The sequence below is a fragment of the Macrobrachium rosenbergii genome, chromosome 35, assembly GCF_040412425.1.
Source record: "Macrobrachium rosenbergii isolate ZJJX-2024 chromosome 35, ASM4041242v1, whole genome shotgun sequence".
In the NCBI taxonomy this organism is placed as follows: domain Eukaryota; kingdom Metazoa; phylum Arthropoda; class Malacostraca; order Decapoda; family Palaemonidae; genus Macrobrachium; species Macrobrachium rosenbergii.
In genome coordinates, this window is record NC_089775.1 from 3,189,469 (window position 1) to 3,212,005 (window position 22,537).

General features: G+C 39.1%; 1 protein-coding gene across 16 annotated transcripts in view; it reads right to left on the reverse strand.

Annotated features, from left to right (window-relative positions):
• The window catches only part of LOC136856350 (85/88 kDa calcium-independent phospholipase A2-like), a 32,753-nt gene that overhangs the window by 7,797 nt on the left and 2,419 nt on the right, over positions 1–22,537 (reverse strand). For 4 of the 16 annotated variants that reach the window (XM_067134121.1, XM_067134115.1, XM_067134120.1 and 1 more), the window contains exons 2-14: positions 21,685–21,836; positions 13,425–13,535; positions 11,930–12,087; positions 10,088–10,306; positions 8,945–9,122; positions 8,318–8,536; positions 7,255–7,380; positions 6,915–7,043; positions 6,366–6,517; positions 5,684–5,830; positions 5,032–5,228; positions 3,301–3,537; positions 3,050–3,149 (exon numbers count right to left, since the gene is read on the reverse strand). In XM_067134121.1, the coding sequence (XP_066990222.1) occupies positions 3,050–3,149; positions 3,301–3,537; positions 5,032–5,228; positions 5,684–5,830; positions 6,366–6,517; positions 6,915–7,043; positions 7,255–7,380; positions 8,318–8,536; positions 8,945–9,122; positions 10,088–10,306; positions 11,930–12,087; positions 13,425–13,535; positions 21,685–21,723 (2,012 nt within the window). In that variant the 5' untranslated portion in view covers positions 21,724–21,836. Of the gene's footprint in view, positions 1–3,049; positions 3,150–3,300; positions 3,538–5,031; positions 5,229–5,683; positions 5,831–6,365; positions 6,518–6,914; positions 7,044–7,254; positions 7,381–8,317; positions 8,537–8,944; positions 9,123–10,087; positions 10,307–11,929; positions 12,088–13,424; positions 13,536–17,272; positions 17,474–21,684; positions 21,837–22,537 lie in introns of all 16 variants that reach the window. The other 12 variants (XM_067134122.1, XM_067134123.1, XM_067134116.1 and 9 more) reach the window with 4 other exon arrangements.

A 22,537-nucleotide genomic window follows, 5' to 3' on the forward strand; every position in this document is an offset into this window, starting at 1 on the left:
ATATAAAATATATCATAAGTGTTTCTCCCTGGCAGGTATACAATGAAACACATTGTCGAACAACAGATCAACCACCATATTGGGAGCTTTCATAAGTTAGCTTCAACACAATGTCAAAATCTGAAATAATGACAGCATGCAAAAATTTATACAAAAATGAAAAAATTCAAATAAACAGCCTCATACTTAAGTCCAAGACACCCAGGGATGTCCAATAATCCTAAATTCTCTGTAACGAAGAAACTTGACTCACAAAGTCGACATGCAACATACAGTATGTACGAAAGTATCTCAAGTTTTTTACAATCGTGAGGATTCAGATGCAATGAATGAGATTCTGGAATATATATTAGTATCCTATTGAGACCCCTCTACCTTTAAAACTCCAAGAAGCATGAATGTCAAATACAGTGTGTTTCAAGTTTTAAATCATTACTTTATGATCTATTTAGTTTCCTCAGATGAGTCTAAATTTTTCAAATTCCAAGAGGTAGACCCAAAAAGGTTAGTTCTTGTTTATAAAAATCTATGCCTATCTAGTAAATAAATATAATTATCACAACAGATCAACAATGGTCCGACCCGCATAGATTTTCACTAACCTTACACCAGCTCCCCCACTAAAAATACGTCTTCTCTATGTGTATTTCATTCATTCTCTCTGTAGATGACCGATTGTGCGTGTCAAAATGTAAAGTACAAAAATAGGCAACAAAAGCAGAATATCTTTCAATGTCATTTAGAAATTTATTATACCACATACCTACAGATGAGAATATAGGAAAAATAGAGAAGACTGCATACAATAAATGTCACTGAAACAGCAATTGTTTTCTATAACACTTTCCTAGAAGAGGGACTCTTTCTAAATAAGTATATGATAATTAAGTGCATTCCTTATACCCACAGACTGTGTTCCTGTACAGTATTCATCAAAGACCCATGAGTCTGATAAGTGAGACGGAGTCTAGGTCAGCACGACAACTACCCTGTTCCTAATTCCCGGCAGTACTACCCCACATGACCTCATCTCTCCTCTTATCATTTTCCATCTCTTCATCAATGAATCCTCTCTCGTCCTACCCTTTCGCATGCAAACGATTATGCTTTTCTCAAAGTCTTTTAACATTGCTTTATTTTACATGCTGGATTACATCCGAGTAATACGGTCGAGACATGCCTTCTTTCCAAGCAAATTTCTATACTCAAGCTGAAATTAACATTCCCTCCGACGTACAGTGCTCGAGGTCTTGTAGCCTCCAGGCCTACCAGCAATTTGGGTACAGAAATAGCAACGTGTCCAGATTGAACTGGGACTCATTTGACCTCCTTACGATGCAATGTTCTCGTACCTGAGTCTTACACATGAATAGTTTGGAAGCGGTAAATGGATAAGAGCTTGAAAGTGACATAATAAATGCTTCATGTAAACTTTTTACCATAAAACAAACATGCCATGCAACCGAGTCAGTTTCAGTTAGAACTCAGGACGTGTAATTTCCCACATAAAATATAGAATGATGGGTGCATTAGTAAAGTTACATTCGATTAAGCTGTAAAGTTCAAACAAAAATGAGAATGGTAGGAACCATACCTCCTATGAGGTATGGTGTGTCCTGGTGAAACAGGATGAGGTCCAGTGTAGTACAGTGAAGCATTTAGGTACGTATCACAGTAAGGTCTGGTGAGGGACAGTGAGATATTTAGTCAGACCACGGGCCTGGGAAAGTGTAATTCGAAGAACCAAGACCAGCTCCTCCATACTTATGAATTGCTCATCCATCCTGTATAGTATATAACACATCATTTAGCCTATACTGCCTGCAATCTTCTCTCCGAAGCAACGTAGTCCAGTGACACTTTCCACGACTGTCAAATCACTCACTACAACCTTAGTCTTGCTTTCATTCCCAAGGTGGCAGTCTACACCTGCTGTAACATTAAGACAACTATGGCTAGTAGACTCTAGTAGACTCAAGAAAAGTTACTTTTAGTTTACGATGCCATCTAGCCTGCGATTCTTCTGCTTTTGCTACTGTTCGGTTTCCTATCCCGTGGAGATGACCTATGCAAATGAGTGACCTCTTGGCTGTTCAGTTTAGTTATTGATAATGCCATGAATTCTATCAACTTGTCTCTTTCTTTAACTGCCTTGTTTCTCGTCCAACGTTCTCCTATCTTTACGCCTACATCATCCAGTTGCCTACCTTGAAGATGGCCTTATACACTCGTCTAACAGTCTAACATGCCTTGTTTCATCAACACAGAAGGCACCACTGTTACTAATTAGAAGGAACATTTTACTCCACAACAAACACAAGTTCTTGATGTTGGACCACATCCAACACAATTTTACATAACTTTGTTTTTTTACAAATTACAGATGAGTATTTTACATTTTCATTTTCTCCGTAAACCTACGAGCATTTGTTCCTGCGAGATTTTACCGCATTAAGTAACAACATTTTTACCAGGAAAGACAAAATAATTTATAAATCTATAAGCCTGAATACTGATTGATACAGAACCACCCTCAATTCTGCATCAAAACGGCAGTTGCAACAAAAACGAAAGCGATGACGGCATAAATCACAATGTGCATTCTATTTTCAGTAACCTCAAAGACCTACAAACACTAAACATCAAACAAACAAACCAATGATGTCGTTGAGGAGGTCAGTTTGTATACCTGTTTTCAATGAAAGTAAAACCATAACATAAGATTTGCAATATTCAACCACAGTTACACAGCTACACACATTCGTAAACTGATTAATTAATTTCCCTGTAAGTTAGTTTCACTTGGAATTTTTTAAACAGTGAAATGAAGAGGTACACAAAACATACGTGTTAAGTCTTCCCACGTTAAATAAATGTAAATTAAAAGTTAGAATGTTATCAAATAAAAGCCGCCAAAGAACAATAACTCTCAAACCTAAAACAAAAGACTGTCTACATTGTGCGATGCTTATAAACAATCTCACACACACCTGCATAAGGCAACTTTGTTTGTGTAGCTCGAGAGACAGACGGTTGGCTATAAACTTACCGGAAGTAAGTTGGTGCGGCTCCTGAACAACGAGCTGCGAGCCAAACTTTTTGGCTATCCGGAGGCTGCGTACTCATGAAGACGTTCTCCTCTTCGATACCTGTGTGGATAATTCAGGACATCAAAACATCTTTAATAGAATTCAGTCGACTACTGAGGCAAAGGGAGAAAGAAGCCAGTCTACTTTTTCCAACTGCACTGAGATAAAAGACGAACTACCGCCGTAATAAAAGCAAAAGACAATTCCTCACCTAAGACACTCATCGGCGACTCGTAATTCCGGAACAAATGCAAGTCCGGGGGGAGGCGGTCAGCCAACGTGGACATGACCATGACGCGAGGCGCCTTGATGCTGCTCATGACCGTCTCCTCTCCGAACTCCTTGATCAAGATGTCCTCTAGCGGACCTGCTTCGTATGGACGGACTCCAACAAAAACCTTCTCCTTCAGGTTGTAATAGAGCGACTGCACGTCTTGCACGGACTTCCCTGTGGCCGGAAAAAGAGAACCTTTAACATTGAACTGTTAGGAAAAAGATGTCCTGGATATCTGTAGTCTGAAAAAAAAAGCAAACATTTAATTGTCATGGTAAAGATGACCTTTACGTCTCGTCAGGAAACGTAATCCTTTCAATGAAAAGGTATTTTTTCCTTTATGAACATATACATTGCTTTCGTTAGTCCACACTGTAATGTACTTCACATTTTATTCTTTTGCAGAAAGCATTAAAATTTTAAATTGTTTTAAACCAAAAGATCCAATATCAGATATCTACAAATATCCTCAGAAGTTTTAGAGCCTGAAAACATCCAAAAACCACTTCAGTCAACGTCTTCACCTTGTCAATGATGACGAAAAAATGCATTACTTTTATTCCACATGGGAATAAATAAATATTGTGCAGAGCCAGATTACACTGCCCCAATAAAACGAAATTAGCAAAATTTTTCCTTCACTAATGGAATCCTACGCTCAAGTCTGAGCCAAAATGTTGTCAAGAACGAGAACACAAGAATTCCTACTAAAACGTATGGTAGACCCTCCATATTCAGGAATAACTAGACCACAAAGTCCGGATATCCATCAAAGTTCTCAAAGAAAATATCTGTAATAAAGTTCTATTGCACCAGCTGTTCTGGGAGAAAGGAACAAATACCTTTGTCTAGTTAGTGGCTGTTTTGGTAAGATCATTCTGATTAGAAACTGCTTTGGACAGCCACAGTAAAAAATCAGGTTAACAGCACCGTATACCAGTCCCTCGTGCCAGAAAGTCAGAACGCCTAGCGCGCCAGAAAGCCAGAAGCTGAGACAGTCGTAACCTAGGACTGCCTGCATCCTAAAACAAGGCCACAGAAACTATTTAAAATAATTATACCAAAATTTAGCGGACTTCTTTACTTATCAGCTACCCATTACAATTATTTTTTCCTGTGTCACCACTTTAGACAAAGCACATTTTAAGATGAATCTCTTAAACTGACTGTTGAGTGTACAGTCAGTGTAGAGAGTACCGGTTAGTTCAGGTTAGGAGATGTCAGGAATTCTGTTAGATGGAAGGTACCTACAAAATATTCACGTGCAGGCTATAATGTCGTGTCTGTTACTTAACAGACTCTGTTACTTGACATAAAGGCCAGACCCCCAAAGCATCTGTTAAATTGTGATGCTACTGTGTACGAATATAATGGTAACCTCAAAAATGGAGTGCAGTACAGACACCATCCTACTTACAGAGATACTGTGCAAACAAATGGGATCACAAATTAAAATTGTGTTCAGAGTGCTCCTCTTTGCAACCTGTAAGTTCAAATCTTGTTTTGAACCTAATCTTGCACATACAGGACTGAATGTACAATGTATTTTGTTTTAGGATGAAAAAACATACAGTACTGTACTGACTTTATATCATCCGGAACGTATCTCGTTTGTCAGCAGGATGCTGTCTGCAATGATAAAAAATACTGAGGAAAGTAAATTCTCACCCGAACATAACATCAAGGCCAAAAAGCCTCCAGTGCTAGTCCCTGAAATCCAGTCAAAGCACTCGTGTATGGGACGGCCCAATATTTCTTGTATGACGAACAACATCTGCGTCATCACCAGTCCCTTAATTCCTCCTCCATCGAGACACAAGACGCGACCTGTTCGCTGGTTGCCATTTCTGTTCTGCACCTGCCACCTGAAAGTTGTTTTTGAAGTTGATTACACAATAAAAAAGTACTTTAACAGTAAACCTATCATCTCTTTTAACGTCGCATCTTCCAAAGCAGTTTCAAGTTTAAAGTACAGGCATGGTTCTGAATTTGCGGACTCACCTGTGGAACAAATACACATTATTCGCAGAAAATTCACCTATTCGTGGTATTTTTCATAGAGAAATATTCACAGATTACTGTATTTTCATATCATTTTTGTGAGTAAATGCACTTTCTGTGATAAAACTATTAAAATATTCAGGTACAAAGATTTTTAGAGGGTTTTTTGGTGTTTTGAACTATCAAAATAGGCACTTATGGGCATGGGCATACCAATTAACTGTATTATTTGTAAAAGTCAAAAACAAAAACTTTCAAACACTATCAGTAATCTTCAAAACTACTGAAATTAACACTTATCATTTCCACAGGTACCTACCGGATTGCATCAGAGATCTGTCGTTTAGAGAGCTGTTCGTCCATAATCCAACGGGACCTGTGGAGCGGCTTTTCGTACAGAGGAACGCCGTTGAAATTCCCTTCGTCTAAACACCCATCGGCACAGGCAGCTAACTTTGTTTGGCATCTGGAAGAATCATCTAACTATGAGTCTTTATTCAACATAAACAGCTGACTTATCAAGATTTGAAGTGTTCAGATTAAGTATTCCTTCAAAATCTTTAAAAATAATGGAAGAAAACTTATAATAAATTATTTTCTTAGCCCATGTCATATTTTTATGCAGAACCACGGACATATGTCAGCATGCCAGTGGTTGTAAATTTTTCATATCTACTAATATACAAAACTATTGGGGGAACTGCTTTTCATTTTCAACCAAGCATTGAAGGTTAAAATTTGTTGCTCATCATTCTTAGCCTAACACTTACAAGATAAAATGGGTTAAAGTCGGTTAACCCAAATGCTTCTGAGGGTAGGCTATACGTATATGGTTACTAATTGGGTTGTAATGAACAAATGTGGAGAGAAAACCTTTGTACCCTTGTATTATCAACTCATCAAAGTCATGAGTACATACTTATTTCATGATAACAATGATACCACTGCTACCAAGCGTAAGACGTCAATTCGTGTCATCACGCTGAACTGGGCTACAGTACCTGGTAGCTCCAACTGTGTGAAGTAGATAGATAACTTTGTCTCTTTCAGAACTCTTGTTCTTGTCCTCGATCTTGCAAGACGCAGCTAAGTGTCTCGCAGTCTCTCCTCGTTTGTTGACGGCGTTGATCTCCCCTCCGAAAACGATAAAGGCCTGGGAGAGTGGGTAGAATGAATATAAAAATCAGTGACAATCAAGGTTCAGCTTTTGAATACTGTTCTTAATACTGAACGTGATTCAGATACTGATGATATTATATATACTATTGTGAAGTTCTTGTCTTTAAGGGAAATACCTTGCTCAGCACTTTAAAAATGTTTTAATACAAATATTTTATGAATATGGACACCAATCTTTTCTGCACAGATTACAACCATATACTACTACGTTACAGTACTTCCAAAGCATTTTGATAAGATGTTACCCCACATTCCAGCAAGTATAGAAAGGCAAAAGTATAACCAAGAATAATAGTTCATTCATGGTAGAAGTTTTAGCTAATATATAACATTCACGAACACCAGTGCTCACAAACGAAAATAAAACCGACCTGTACTAAGGTTGCCGAACATTGAGCCGCAGCTAAGTGGAGTGGTGTGGTGCCTTCCAAATCGGCACAGTTAGCCTTGGCTCCTCTACACAACAGCGTCATAAGACACTGGAACCTGTTGCGATTAACCTAAAAAAAGGAAATAAAATAACATTAACCCTTACAGTTACTAAGTCTTTGCTAGTCCCACAACCAGAGCTGTGATGAGTCATATTCCACTTTGCAAATGTCCTTTGAGAGATTATTTCTTGTACTTTATTCCGCTACGTTATAAAAAGCAAGATAATAAACCAAGCGGACACAATGATGGGCTGAACATCACTGACAATAATTAAGTTACCATAACATGAAGCGGCGTCTGTTGCTTGTCATTTCTCAAGTCTGGGTTGCAACCGGCATCGAGGCACAGGTCCATAAGCTCGCGACTCTTAACCCAGTGCAGCAGGCTCCCGCCTTTGTGCAAATCCTGAAATTCAGAGGTACTTCAAAAGTCAAGTGCTTCACAACTAAATCTCAAAAAGTGGAAAAAAAAGTAAAATACAAGTCCATAAATTTTCAACGCGTTATTTTTGTAAGCTGATAGACATGGCAATAGCTACATGGAAGTTTACTAACTAGAGATGAACTCTTTGGTATCATCACAGGGATAAGTTTTACAAGAAAAGGATAAGTATGCATCAATATTAAATTTATTCCAGTAAATGATACCACTGCTAAATAAGCATACGACGGTCAATTCGTATCCCAAATGCAAGAACTCACACCAGCTACACAACATAAACAAGAAATGAGACCTGGGCTGAAGACGAGGAACTGTAGTGGGTTAAGTCTTCAATAAATCATGATTTGTGGTTTTCAATACTTTCCACCCTCTCCTAATGTTTGTTTCAACTTTATTCTCAGCACTGAATGACCTCGTAGGTCCTAGTGATTGGCCTCTGGCGTAAATTTTATACTTCAATTCAATTCAAATTGGTGTTTAGAATTTAACATTCACCATATCCAATTTACAATACAGATAAATTATTCCTTTGTGTTTTGAGAACTGAAAAAGTACAATACAGTTAAGCGAAGTATTAGAAGAAAACAATGAATTACCAGTGACATAGAGGCAAATGCTACCTTAATGTGAATGTATTTTCAGGAGACACTGTGGCACTAAGACCTTCAAAATGACACTATTTTTAGCCAAGTTAAAATTCCCCTTCTTTAGATCGAGTACCACCTTTTATTAACCAATAATGGAAAACTTTACAAATTTATTTCGTGTCTGCTATAGAAGTGACAATAAGGAGGAAGATGAGGCAAAGGAAATCAGACGAGAGTACTGGCATTCAATGTTGCAAACCTTATTCAACAAGAGGTGCTTAACTGCCAAAACATGCACGAAAGGCGCCCCTTACCTTGGAGCTAATTTCCTTGGCCAAGACTAGTTTCTCAATCTTGTCCCAATACAGCTGATTTGAGGGGTCCGGTAGCTCATCTTCATGGTTGAGGTTGGCACCTAGTTGTATCAGCTGCTTGATGTTCTCCAGTTTGCTATGTTGCGCGGCTACCATCAACGGAGTCTCGTTCGCCGCGTTCTTTTTGTTCAACACCGGACTGTGCTTGACTTTCAGGGCCTGCGAAAGAGACAGAATATTTCAAAATCGAGATCTCTTGGCTTCTTGATCTAATAAGTGATGTCCCTCTTTCTGCATCTCCCATTACCTTCCGATACTTCTTTCGAATGAACACCATATTCTTTGGAAGCTTGAATTTCAAGTCAATGACCCCTGTGGTGGGCTTGTTCCATACGAATAGGGTCCACCTAAAGAATAACAATAATCATAACAATCAAATTATCTCACACTACAGAACTATTACAGTGCCCCAAAACATGATCATCTTTCAAGTCAGTGAAACAACAGGGGTAATGTCCTCCTATCTCATATTTTAAGGAAGGACTTCTCTTCTGCGCGAAAAGTTATACTGTACTCACAAAAGTTGCCGGGAACCTCTCCTAACTTCGAAACGCAAAACACACTCACCTGAATGACAGTGACTGACTTAGAAGCTGCTATGTGAACTGCCGTATTTCCTTCCTTGTCGACCATGTCCACCTGTGCGCCGGCTGCTATGATGGCACTAATAGTCTTATCATTTTCGTTCTCTGTGGCGACATGCAGGGGGTACAAACCTTCTCCTTCCTCTGGGCTGTTGAGCTCCCTGGAAACAAAGAAGAAATAGAAAGTCATTTCTGTGATGACGTAGTTTTGTAAAAACAGGGTGAACGCCATTATTTGCTACTCTTTAATATCATTATTATTATTATTATTATATTACTATCATTGTTGTTTTTCCTATCAAAACAAGATGGATTTTAGTCATGTGGCCATTTGGCAAATCATCTTCATCTTGATTATCTAAAACTTTCGTGTTTTAACAGATTGCCAAATGATTTCCCATGGCTCCTTCAATCAGCCTTCCACTTTCCATAAACAATCACATACGTCTTCTGACTTTGTCAGAAAGCATACAGCAGTTGTTTTATCGTAAAAATGACTCGCTCTTTTCTTAAATCAGAAAACACTGAGTTTATTGTCTGGACACAAGAATTTTAAAGTAAACAAACTTAGAACTTTCCATTTTGTGAGTTGTCTTGAATTTTAGCTATACTTAGGAGTTAACTGACCATTCTAGAGATGTTTTTTGGGAAGGAACTTTTTTTGTTACGCCGCAGTTTTAGCAGCTGCCCTACAAGATCCATCTGGATTTGCGCATGATTCTTACTGCTTGAGAATAATCACCAAAACAAAACTTTTAACAAAAGGGTTTTTATTTAAGTGGTTACTCAACATTCAGTTTGTGCCCTCAGAAGCTAAATCTAAGGTTTGTAAATTCTTATGAACACAAATCCAATGTGCAACTTAATCGAAATTGACTTTAGACAAAATATTTTGACAAGTGATTTCCATGACAGCAAAACTATGAAAATTTCAAACACAATAACTTAATGTAACTTGGGACTTCTACTAACTTATACCATAACTGTCTGTTTACCAAGCAATTCCGGTTTTGCCTAAGATTCAGCAATGGGAACATGCACCCTTACACTAGTTTTGCCTAAGATTCAACAATGGGAACATGCACCCTTATATCTCGACATGCATAACGGCTGGGTCAACACTTACGCCAGAACCACGTCATTTTTCAAAGCCTCCACGAATCCGAACTGTGCAACAATGTGAGCAACATGCCACGTCGGATGTTCCCGCAGGAAATCCAACACCTTCTGGAGAACGTTATGACAGAGAACCTCCTTGCCGCAGGAGTCCACGAGGGGAACTAGAATTTTGCTGTAGGCTTCGTACGCAGCTCTGGCCTCCTCCTCTCGGCACGTCCGCAACAGACTGTCGGAAGAGAGTAAAATATGCAGATGTTAAGTCTATCTTCTATCTTCTTGTGCACTAAAATGGATGGGATGGACGACTGCAGATAACTTATTAAATATTTCACCTGGTAGAAGTGAGAGCCAACGTAAAAATACTGTAACAAATTTAGGAAATATTCTTCCAAGGTGTACAAACCAGAGCTTTTTATATGAGTATTCTTCAGCATGAGTCGGAGGTGAGTTAGGGTACAGGCAGTTCCTGGTTTTTGGTGGGGTTTCCGTTCCCAACAGCATGACGATAACAGAAAATCAACAACTGGAAATCGACGAATATTGGTGCTTATCGGCACCGATAAGTGGATGTTGGTGTTGATAAGCAGGATTGGCACCTGTGTTAGGTGGATATCGGTGCCGAAAATCCAGTTACCATCGCCAAAATCCTGTTATTGTAGTTGCTAGACAACTGCCGTAAAACCGGATCGCCGATTAACCGAGGCCGCCAACAACCGGGGACTGCCTGTACTTCCCAACTCACCCCACTTAAAAACCTGTTAGTTACCTTGTTACCAAGTTCAACAACCATCTCTACCTCACACTGAAGGATGCTCCTAAATAAAATGTAATGGTCTGTACATTCCTGCAGGACCAAATGCCGATACAATAACGATCTCATGTACAGGTACTTACGAAATTCATATGTGTTGGCAACTTCTAAAGGGGACTACTTCCATGTACAGTCAACCCCCAGTATTCGGAGGGGATGCGTAAAACTACCCCTTGCAAATAACTAAAATCCACGAATACTTGACACCCCTTTCAAAATGTTTATAACTGCCCATTTTGATCATTCAAACACCAAAAAACCCTCTAAAAATGCTTATACCTGAGTATCTTAACAGTTTCATCACAAAAAGTGCATTCAGCCACGAAAATGTGAAAATACAGTAATTAGTGAATATTTCTCTATGAAAAATACTGCAAATATGCAAATTTTCTGCAAACAATTTGTACATACATTCCACAGAAAAATCCGCAAATGGGTGAAGCCGTGAATCCAGAAGAGCTAATAGGAGGGGGTCCACTGTACTGAATACAGATTTAACGTTCCAATCGAAAGTCATTGTACGTTACGATGAAAGAAACCATCACCTTAATACTATACACAAAACAAAATCAGCTCCTTAAACCCTTGTATACGATATGAAAATGTTTAAAAAATGTAAAAATCTAAAAGCTTAAATCGCAAGGACCGTATTATTTCTGAAATGATGTCATATGGAAGTTATTTACAAAACTTCACGAATAAGTATCATTGAATTAGACATCTGTACTTGGACTTTATTTTTATAAAACTTATAAGTCTCATTTCACTTATAAAGACCTCCACTACAAACAGTCGTCATATACAAAATTGGAATGGATGTAGAACTTTGCCCCAAGGCCAAGCACTGGGACCTATGAGGTCATTCAGCGCCAAGAGGGGAAATTGATAATCGAAAGGTTAAAAAGGTGTAACAGTAAGAAAACCTCACAGCAGTTGCACTATGAAACAATTGTTCGGAGAGGGTTGAGGAAAGTGAGAAAGAAATAAATCATGAATGGAGCTACAGTAATAGGAATGAACCTACTTAAACCACCTCACCTATAAGCGTTCCTTGCATTGTTGATTTCTTTGTGAATGAGGAGTTCGTAGGCAAACTCCTCGCCCATGCTGTCCTCGGCCAGGGGGACGATTATGAAAGGGCCTTCCAGGAACGTGAAGGCCCTGTTTGCGTAATCGCTCCAGTTGACATTGTTTACCTGGAATAATAACTGTAATTAGGAGCTACAAAATGTAAGGTTCTTGATAATATTCAAGTTTACCAGTGTTAGATTCTAGTATATGGATCACAAAAAATCTCAATTCAACATTAGAGTAAGTTAGGCTACGTTTGCAAAATGGTTGATCAATGAAAAATACATAAATTTTCATTATCATAATTGATTATTTTGGATACCTACTTGGTAAAGAGTTCTTCACAACAGATCAAACTAAGGATTTAAAAAACTTAGGCAAACTCCAATTTTAGCAAAATGCGAATTATAACATAATATTGTAAGCTGCTTCCAACATGAGATGCTATCCTTGTATTCTGTAGTTTAAAAGCTGTTTCCTACATGAGATATTTGAATTGTATTCTGAGTTCAACAAGTTTTCTAATGAACCTGTTGGGGAAGCCTGTGTGCGTGACAGCTTTAGAAGTTGCAATATATCGCCTTGAACTTCCTCCCCAGAAACTAACTCCAAGGCATTTCGAACGATCTACCGAGGTCTTTCTCCATCCCTCCATTTCAGATGTGACAGTGACATCAGATGATGTCACCCCTAAAAGAAGTATAGACCCTTGTCACCTTTCCAAGAATGCCATAGATTTCTCCCTGAAAACTGTGTTCTGGTTACTATCACCCTCTATAAACACCTGCCCCAAATACCTTAGTTAACTTTTTTTCTACCGGATTCTTTTCACAATCGGGCACACCTGCTTCTTCCAGTCCACTACGAACACCCACTACATACTTCGGTGCTTTCCCAAACTGATGGACAGAACCCCATTCATTTTTCTACATTTTATTTCTTGGGGCAGACCTACCTGAATTCGTGGTAATCACACAGAACTCTTAATGGTCATACATCTTCAATTGTGCTGATAGCATCCAAATGAGAGTTTGCATCTAAATCAGTCATCTCAACCCCTAAAATAAATACCTGACTACCTAGGGCAATTCATTTGAGTAATAAAAATACACACAATTCTTAGTCTTCCCTTAACTTTGCTCTAACTGGGAGCAGAATAAAGATGACACTATTCTAGAGCGAGAAGATTCACACTGATCAGGACAGGCATTAGAACAAGGGAGGGGGACCACTGCTACTTTTTAAAAGTGTACTGCTGTATGTCATCCACTTTAAGGCAAGGCATAAGACTACAAAGGTTTGCTTGGGAAAAACAAAATAGATTTGCACAGTAATAACAAACATATCTGAAACATTAACCTTCGTTACAAGACAAGCAAACCTCTCAGTCACACCCTTTTCAAGTTAATCTTTGCAAATAAAAGCCAAGTTGGGAAACATTTCTGCAATGAAAGCTACGTACTTTGGTCGGCTGAGGCCCCCAGCCGAAGCCGCGGGCAAGTTTGCCAAAGAACTGCGTCATCCGGTTCTGGAGACTAGCCTCAGGAACAACAGACGCCTCTGACGCTATGAGCTGGAAAGGAAATCGATCATCAGACGCTGCTCTGACAGAACGCCATCGATTAAAAAACATTATGTGGAAAAACAAAACTTGTAGGCTAACATTATACGATATCTAAACAAAAAGATAAATGACTTCACTCGAAGTCAGTGACGGTTACTTTTACAAAATACTTCTTGCTAGACAATGTACAACTTGTTTTACACACAGACTTTTGAAGACAAAACGGATATTGCTCGAAGCCACAGGAACAATTTTAAAACTCGAATTTTAAAAAATAAAAAAAACAGTAATCGCCATAAGCCGTTAAAGCCACATTTTACACAACTGAAATATTATTTGCCTGGAATTCCAAATATTCACCTTTTAACAAAGTATCATTGGTGGTAACTCATCAAATTGGTAAAAAACCTTATGGAAAATATAAAAGAACTCGATATATTGTAATTTTTGGGTAAATTTCTGGTCGAAACATGAATGACCGCTACAGTATTCAAACTACTTAAACTGAAACACTTCAAAGATAACCAAGTTTCAAAATGATTCGAAAGTGAATTTTTGTAAATTACACAAGAACAAGCATATTTTACGTGCCACACATACTAAGTTAATGATAAAATGAAGCCAATATATAATTAAGCAAAAGCATAAGTCCCAACTGTACAGGCATTACGTACCATCGCAAAGCTCAGAACAAAGTAGAAGTACCTTCACTCTGCATACAGTACTTATATGGGGACTACTGGCGAGAGTCTCACCCTGGGCAGGACGATGCAAGTCCAAACGTAGAGTTTATTACCCACGGGACCGGCGTCGTTATAGAGACTAATATGGATATATACTGCATTTTATTACAGAAATTTTGAAGAGCTAACGGAAACCAATTAGTCGCAATTCTAGATACTTTCACCAAAATTTTGACGAGTTCAAACACTTGCACACTATTAGGGTGATCTAATTTTAGCCTCTGGCCTAGTCTGTCATAAACGACACGTAATCAGAAACATGCAAGCACTGGGAGAGTAATCTTCTTCTAAGCACTACAGCTTCAAAAACCAAGACAAGCATGAATCTACTGGCTAGACCCTTCTCATTCACTGGCTGCATTCTACTTTTACACAGTTCACTAATCAGAAAGTTTTCAACTAAATGTACTGTAGAATCTATAGGTGATGGAAAAGCAACATCTCATCGTGTCCTCCCAAATCGAGGGTCAGATGGAAGCAATGTGAGAGGTCAATGTTTAGGTCAAGTTCAGTACATTCACACCCTTACATTTTCAGGCCACTCTCTCTGCAAGCTCTAGATTAATTTCTCTCAAGAATAGAGACTTCACATTCCAACTTTTCAGTACCTGGTCACACTTGGGGGGAAACAGGTAGCCCCAGGGGCTGTGAAAGCTTTTTGGCAAGTTTCAAGCTCTCCAAACTAAATTATCCTCATCACTGTCAGAGAATTTATCTTTCTTAACCTAATCTTGCCTGGGAAGTATCGCGGTCTTTTCACACTTTGCCCAATAGTAACCAGATCTCTTATGTCCACTGTGAAGAGAATGGGCTATGTCTCTCTCGATGAGCTGAGAGTGAAGCCTCACAGAGAAAGTGGCAGTCACAGTGAGGTAAAAGACCATAAATTGTAAGTAGCAGAGGCTGGATACGAAGCAACAGCCAAGGGCGAGTCAGGAGCAACAGCAGAATACGATGGAACGAGGCAAACCAATACTTTAAGCTGTTCAACTGACCTGAAACCTTAATTCTTGAATGTGACAAACATCCCTGATAGACAATAGACAAGAGATGCAAGGGGATTAATGGTGGGCAAAAAAGGTACGAAAGCTAGAGGGTGGCAGCGTACTAGAAGCGCAAAGAGAAGACATGGATGCCCTTTCTAGCTAGAACGCAAAAGCAATTCATGTTCATCTCCCACGTCTTCACCCTGTTTTACAGCCAGCAAAAACCTCGCCAGCTCTCCCATCACATCTCAGGCAAAGAATCACAAAATGACAAATTAAACATCTGTTATACAGTACCACTGCCCCTTAAAAGAAATGTCATGACGATGAGTCAACTTCAAAAACAAACAAAACAATTCTCCTCGGAGATGACAGGAATTAGTACAGCAATACCATTTCTATAGTATGAAATGAAACATCATCATTGACAATCTATGCCTACTTGAAGACTGAATATAAGGGTTACAGCGAAACGAACAATACGTAAGTAAAACAGTAATGAAGAGACCATGCAAGATGGTACCCTAAGCTAAGCTATTTGATAGGCAAAGCGAAACACAAGATGTGCAAAGCCCCAATAAGATGCAGCAGGAACTAAAAAGTAACATAATGATGGCGTCACCGGGGGGAACAGAAGATAAAAGAGGGGAAAACTAAATAAAACATATCGGAAATGAAACCCTGCTCATGACTCAATGTATGAATGAAACCCATAGTCCGTTGTGAACGCAGGCTAAAAAGTGGATATACCCAAACGTGAGGGTGGTCCTCTTTTGCCTAGAATTCTGAAAAATGTACGCTTTTCAAAATAGTAAAGAAACACGGTTGAGGCAATGTTTTGCAGTTTTATATGAACGTACTTTCTGCTTATCTTTTGCAATTGCAAAGTTAACATAACAGTACAAAATTCAACAAAGGATATAAACTATTCCTAAAGCGGAACAATACCACTCTCTTCATCAAAACCAATAACATTTTAAAGAAAGCACAACATGAATTATGGTAACCAGCACAATATACAGAAAAGTAGGGTAAACATAGAATTGATACATTGGCTAGAGTACTACTCGAAAAAAAACGTTCTTGCAATAGGGAAGATGGTCTCAGAAACATATACCACCACATCTAAGCTGCAGAAACGAATAACATGCAGGCTACAAAACGTTTCGGAGCAGGCAAAAGCAATCACAACCTTACTTCATTCAAAATGTTCTCCATTCATAAATAATCGTAAGCCGGCTTTGTTAATATACAAAAACTGTGACTCTAAATTTTGTTTCAATTGGCAACTATTGGCAGTGAGGACATCAGTAATACTCGGTGAGCTATCGATTGGAAACACATGGCAATGATGTTTGCCAAACTCAACCACCTGATGGTTTTGAGAACGTAAACATTACCAGAATGCAAGTGATGCGCGATCAGACCGTATTATTTGACATTTGTACGTGGATGGTGTCAGTTTGACAGCCATACTGAGCTCAGCAGGTTACACAGATACACATTCTGGTGACTTACATTTTAAGTCTTGCCACGTCACAAACAAGTGACATCCCAACCCAACACTTGCGTTAGTAGCTGTTGGTTACTAAGTGCCATGGATATGCCTCATACTCGGGCCCCCTGCAGTCTCCAGTGCAAGGTTTGTGAGCATAGTTCATGTAACAGGACTCAGGATTTAAAACGGAGGATGCCACGTGCTAGATAAATCACTCACTACCAACACCAACGATAAAAGTAGACTGCAACTTGTTACCAAGTTCAACAAACCGCTCAAGCTTACGCTGCGATGGTTTGTATTTCCGCGGGAACAACGTTAAACGGCAAAAACCTCACACGCAAAAACAAGAACATCAAAACTGAAAAAAAGGACAAAACACCAAGAAAGTAACGCAGCCAAACACAACAGCAGACGAAATATGAAATAGCAAAGAACCACGCAATGAAAGCAAAGAGGGAGAGAGAGAGAGATGCATTAGCAGACAACACAAAAGGGGCAACGAAGTGGGCCACCTACTTTTGGCATGATGTTTCCGAGTCCGCGCCTGCATGGACATGCACAGTTTACGGGGGGCTCCGAAAAGTGCTTAGGAAATAATCTAAAGTCTCAAAGGTTAGTCAATCACCAAAGGAGGAGGTACGGTCATGGTGTACGTAGGTACCTCCCATGAGGCTTCTAAGGCTAATAATATCTTTACGAGTAGGGGACCATTAGTCTCTGAAAAATAATAAGCACGGGGCATGTTAGCGTCTGACAGGGGGAGCTTTCAGCAGTCTCACCCACGGCTCAAGGGGTGTTGTACGAGTAACTCAGAATCAAAAAATAAATAAAAGAGGGGTTAACAAAGATAACCAAAATTAGGCTGTGAATAAACTAAAAGTCGTTCATAACTTAGTGGCGAAATAAGGGTGCTGCAAAGTGTGGTTTGAATAAAACTAAAAATTGGCTGACAAATTACTGGTGTACATGAGGTGCTTAATAAGGTCCTGTAAAATTTTAAAGTTATGTCTAAAGTACTTTACTATGAAAAGCATATTCAGAGCAATAACTATGCAAGCTTTACAGAATACAGGCAGTTTCCACACATCTTACAATTAAACAAAAAAAATTTTGAATAGAAAACTTCAAATACAGTAGTTCCAATGTTTCATAAACACAAAACTCATTTGACTGGTTTTTCATTACTTAAAACTTACATCATCGCTATGAGATGCCAGTTCACACCAGCTTCCACGAGGTCTATTTCTGCAGAGAACTTTTGGAAATCCACGACTCTAGAACCAATGCAAGTTTCTTCTATAACAAAGAATTGGCAACCTCTATACGACGGTAGCCATGACATCAATCTGCCTAATATTTGAGGTTTTTATCCCCTTAACTACAGGGCTGCGGAATAGTCTTCCTGGGAGTGCCACGGATGTTATTTGTGCATTCACGTGAGAATGGCATGCCACTTCAGAGTGCCATACCCCAATGCCATCATTTCCCTAACTTATTTCTCATTTACTTAAAATCTATTTGTCTTTAATATCACCTTTTCTGTGCCATTTTTAAAAACACGACTGCATGCAACATAACTTCCTTCCACTATTGCTATGTCTAATCTTTTCACATATGTGGAAACGTCCTTAAGACATGCGTGGCCTTCCAGACATGCGCCAAAGTTCACCTGTCATTGTCTAGTATTATGCCTACCATGGAAATAGATGTACATGTTTCATGTCCACATGTGGTGTCGGACTATACCCTTTGAGACTTTGAGACATGTACCACATGTTTACATACTAGAAGGATTGTACCTACTAAGGATACGGCAGGGCATTTTACACGTTCCGTTAATGTATGCAACATATGAGATCATGGCTACCGAGGAACCAGCCTTTTAAACATGTACCACATATTTACATATTGTAGGGAACAGAATTCCAGACATATTCCACAAACATTAATATCCATTATATTATTAAGAGATATATTCGCATAACCAAAAACGACTGTAATATCAGAAAAAGGTCTAGACAGCGTATCCTGACTGTATAAATGTACCTTAAAGTCAAAAAGCTTGGTTAAAAGGACATTCATTTCCCAAAATTATACGGGGGTCATTGGTTACAGAAGCCAGCCCTGGGCTCAATTTCATTACCCATAGACTAACATTACACACAGAAAACAGACGTAAGGATGCAGTTTGTGATTCATTATATCAAGACTCCTGTAAAATACTGTAATATGAGCAGAGTTGCATTCCTTCGCAAAAGCCACCCCAAAATTTTTTTGATAAACTGATGAATGAAATTTACCGAAGGAAAACTATTCTGAGAAGGTGGACAGCATTATATTATTATTCTTCAGAAGACGAACAGATGGAGAACCTCCATGGAATCATCTTTAAATGAAAGACCCTAGACCTCCTCCAACCCACCCCCAAAAATGTCCCTCCTCCCTGAGAGATACTTTCTATCTCCCTAAAAGCTTACAGTCCAATCTCTCACGAAAAGGGCATTCCTGTCTCTTGTGGGACAGTCCCAAAATCTAACTGTTCAGCATAATTTTGATAAGAATCAACCAATAAGTTTTAGGATAATTCTGCTAACAAACGATACACAAACACACAAACCAGATCAAAGCATTACCTCCTTGTTGGAGGTAATAGTCTTCTCTTGTTTCCCAGTGACCACGCCTCCTCGTGATCTGTTTAAGATCTACGAGGATAGCAGCAACTTCATTTCGAATAATGGAAAGCAAATAACTTTATAAAGGGGTACATATCTGAAAAGGTACTACCTTACTGTCATGTCTGGAACACCAGACATTACATGGGTAGGGTCACTGAAAACATAGTTCAGATACTCAACTGTCACTGACCATCTGACATAATGTCCTGTGATTCGACAAGTCAGAGGCACCACTAAGTTCAAAAAGCCAGAGGCAGCCTTAAATTCTATACGAATCAAACCAGCCTCACGCCCATTTTAAAGAACGTCTTGGATACAAGGAATCAGACCTAGGGACATCTTTGTTGCCTTATTCCCTTCTCTAAGCCGGGCTAGCAAGAGACAGGGAGGAATAAATGGATGGAATAAGGAGAGTGTTAAATAAGAGGTCTGTTTGTTGTATTGACACAACTAAACAATCAAATGAATATTGTAAAATTCTGGAAAATCACAAAAGCTTCAGAGTAAAAATACTTTTCATCAAAAATACACTGAAAAAACTACAGAAATAAGATGATACTGAAAAATGTAGAAGTCGCAGGCTGTTAGGGGGTACGAAAGAAAAACTACAAGTACAGGCAGTCCACGGTTATTGGCGATTCGGTTTACGGGGGCTTGTCTTGTGATGAAAATTGGCGATTTTCAGTGGCGATATGCACCAATTTCCGCTCATCAGCGTCAATAATCAGGTATTGGCGCCGATCTCCAGTTATTGGCGCCAATAAGCGCCAAAAGTCGCCAATGGTTATTTGCGATTTTCGCTTATCGTCACGCCGTCGGAACGGAACCCCCAACGATAACCGGGAACTGCCTGTACGCAAAAATGATACATGAACAAAAGGTAATCAAAATATAAACAAAGATTCCCACTACTACTAATGCAACTTGCATGTGGCAAATGGAAGTTTGAAAACAAATGCACACAGTCAGGGCGTTACTCACGTAAAACTCGAAGGCCGCTCGACCTTACCGGTTGGTTCTCCATTCTCCTTGATTTTTTGGTGTCTAGGACCCTTTGGGCCAATGCAAGGCCCACTCCTTTACATCTGTTGATCACAGGCAAGCTCTAAACTAACTGACACAACTAAAACATACATGAGGGGGAAAATTAAACGACTACAGACCTCCAACGAACAGTATTAGTGCATATAAGTTTATGCTTTTAGTAACAGTAATCATGGAACAAATAAGAAACTTTTCAAGTAAATTGTATTTTTCCCAGGTATACAAACCAGATACTTTTATACAGAAGTATCCCTTAGTGTGAGCTGGAGTGGTCACTGAACTCTGTACCAAGGGAGTTGGCTCGTGAAGTTGTCAGGTCTGTTGGGGAATCTCTCTCACTTACCTTCTGTCACAGCTCGCTTTTTCCTTCTGCCATTGGGGCAGTTGAGGGGACTCAACTTATTTAAATATAAAAGGGCCTGGTTTTTACACCTAGTTAAAGTACAAATTACTTTTAAAATTTGTTATTTGTTCCTGCAGAAATAAAAACCATTGCCTTTCACATGGGAGACTTATGCCTTGGGTGGGAGGTATCCTTGCCACTGACTGAGTTGGACCACCTGCAAGAGCTATGCTCCCATTAGTGCTTGCAAGCACATTCCCTGCATGGAGAATAACAAGTGCATACCCTACTCCTACAGAAGGAAAGGTATTTATGAGGTTTACCACTTTGGGGGACATTAAGTGCCCACACCTCTCACAACGGTGACGATCACGTTTTATCTCCAGAGCAACAAAACAAGAGGCAAAGAAGTTACAGACAGTGGAACCAAAGTAAGAAAAGGTAGCAGGCTACTCAGCCAGGTATTCCAAACGATCACTCTATCCAACGGGCAAAGAAAAAGTGAATGAAAGGTATTATACCACTCACTCCACCTCCCATCTCCACTCTTCAGCTACCTCGTTACCACGTTCAACAACTGCTCCACCTCACCCGGAATGACACTCCTGTATAAAAGGCAACAATTTGTATTTCCAGACAGACTAAAAAACAACCGCTACACAAACAAGCGTTTCACCAACTACAGTACAAAAGAGGTACAAGGGGGAACATCAATGCTCTGTTAGCTGACAAGACTACACGAGTAAAAACATGACAGAAAATTAACGAGCCTTCACAACAGTACACACTACAGACTGACAAATTCAAACGCATCTACCATAGTTACAGCCAGAACAGAAGGCGCCTTGAACACCATAATCACTGACCTCTCGCTGAATGTCTACTGCATCTTCCGGTTCATCCATGTAGGGTTACGATTCAATTCACTGACCTACAAATGAGTTACACTGCCGTTACGACAAACGCTCAGGCACGTTGAAAAAGGACATCACAGCATCAGTAGCAAGCTCACTGTTAACTGAATAATAGGAATAAAGGATAAAACTCTTGTACTACTGATTTTGCATAAAAATCAAGCGTATGGCCGCTATATCCACTGTCAGTGAGCCTGACGATTTCATTATCATGACCTGGCAACCTACTAGTTTACCATGCATCTAATGTCTTGCCGGTAGGTTGCCAGTGCACGATAATAAAACCTGACTCACTGGTCACAGGTATTAGAGAAAAATCTGTTTATATGAAGCAAAATTACTGAACACACACAAAGAGGCCTTATGACATCTGTCAAATGAAATGAATTTGTGTGTCCTCAATTAATAAAATCCACTATGCATGTTGCAAAGAAAAAATCTACAAAAAGGCTATCAACAACTGCACCACCACATATGCAAAATAAAGTGCCTTGCAAAAAGATGCAGTGATAAATATATTTAACACTCTTTAAATATCTCTTTAATTATATATACATATTTACAATCTACTGGTCACTTTTTACCAAATATGTTTGTACTGTAAAAGTAATTAAGAAGCTGAGTAGGCATGGTAGTTATTACAATTATAGTTATTACCATTATTTTGTTAATTGTTCATTCCCTGCTTCTGAGGGCAATTAACCAATAACAGGCTGCTGCAAAAAATACCACATAATAATGTCTCAAAAGGTTAAAATTCCCATGAGGATGCTTACATCCCAATGCATATTCATCTTAATGGTCA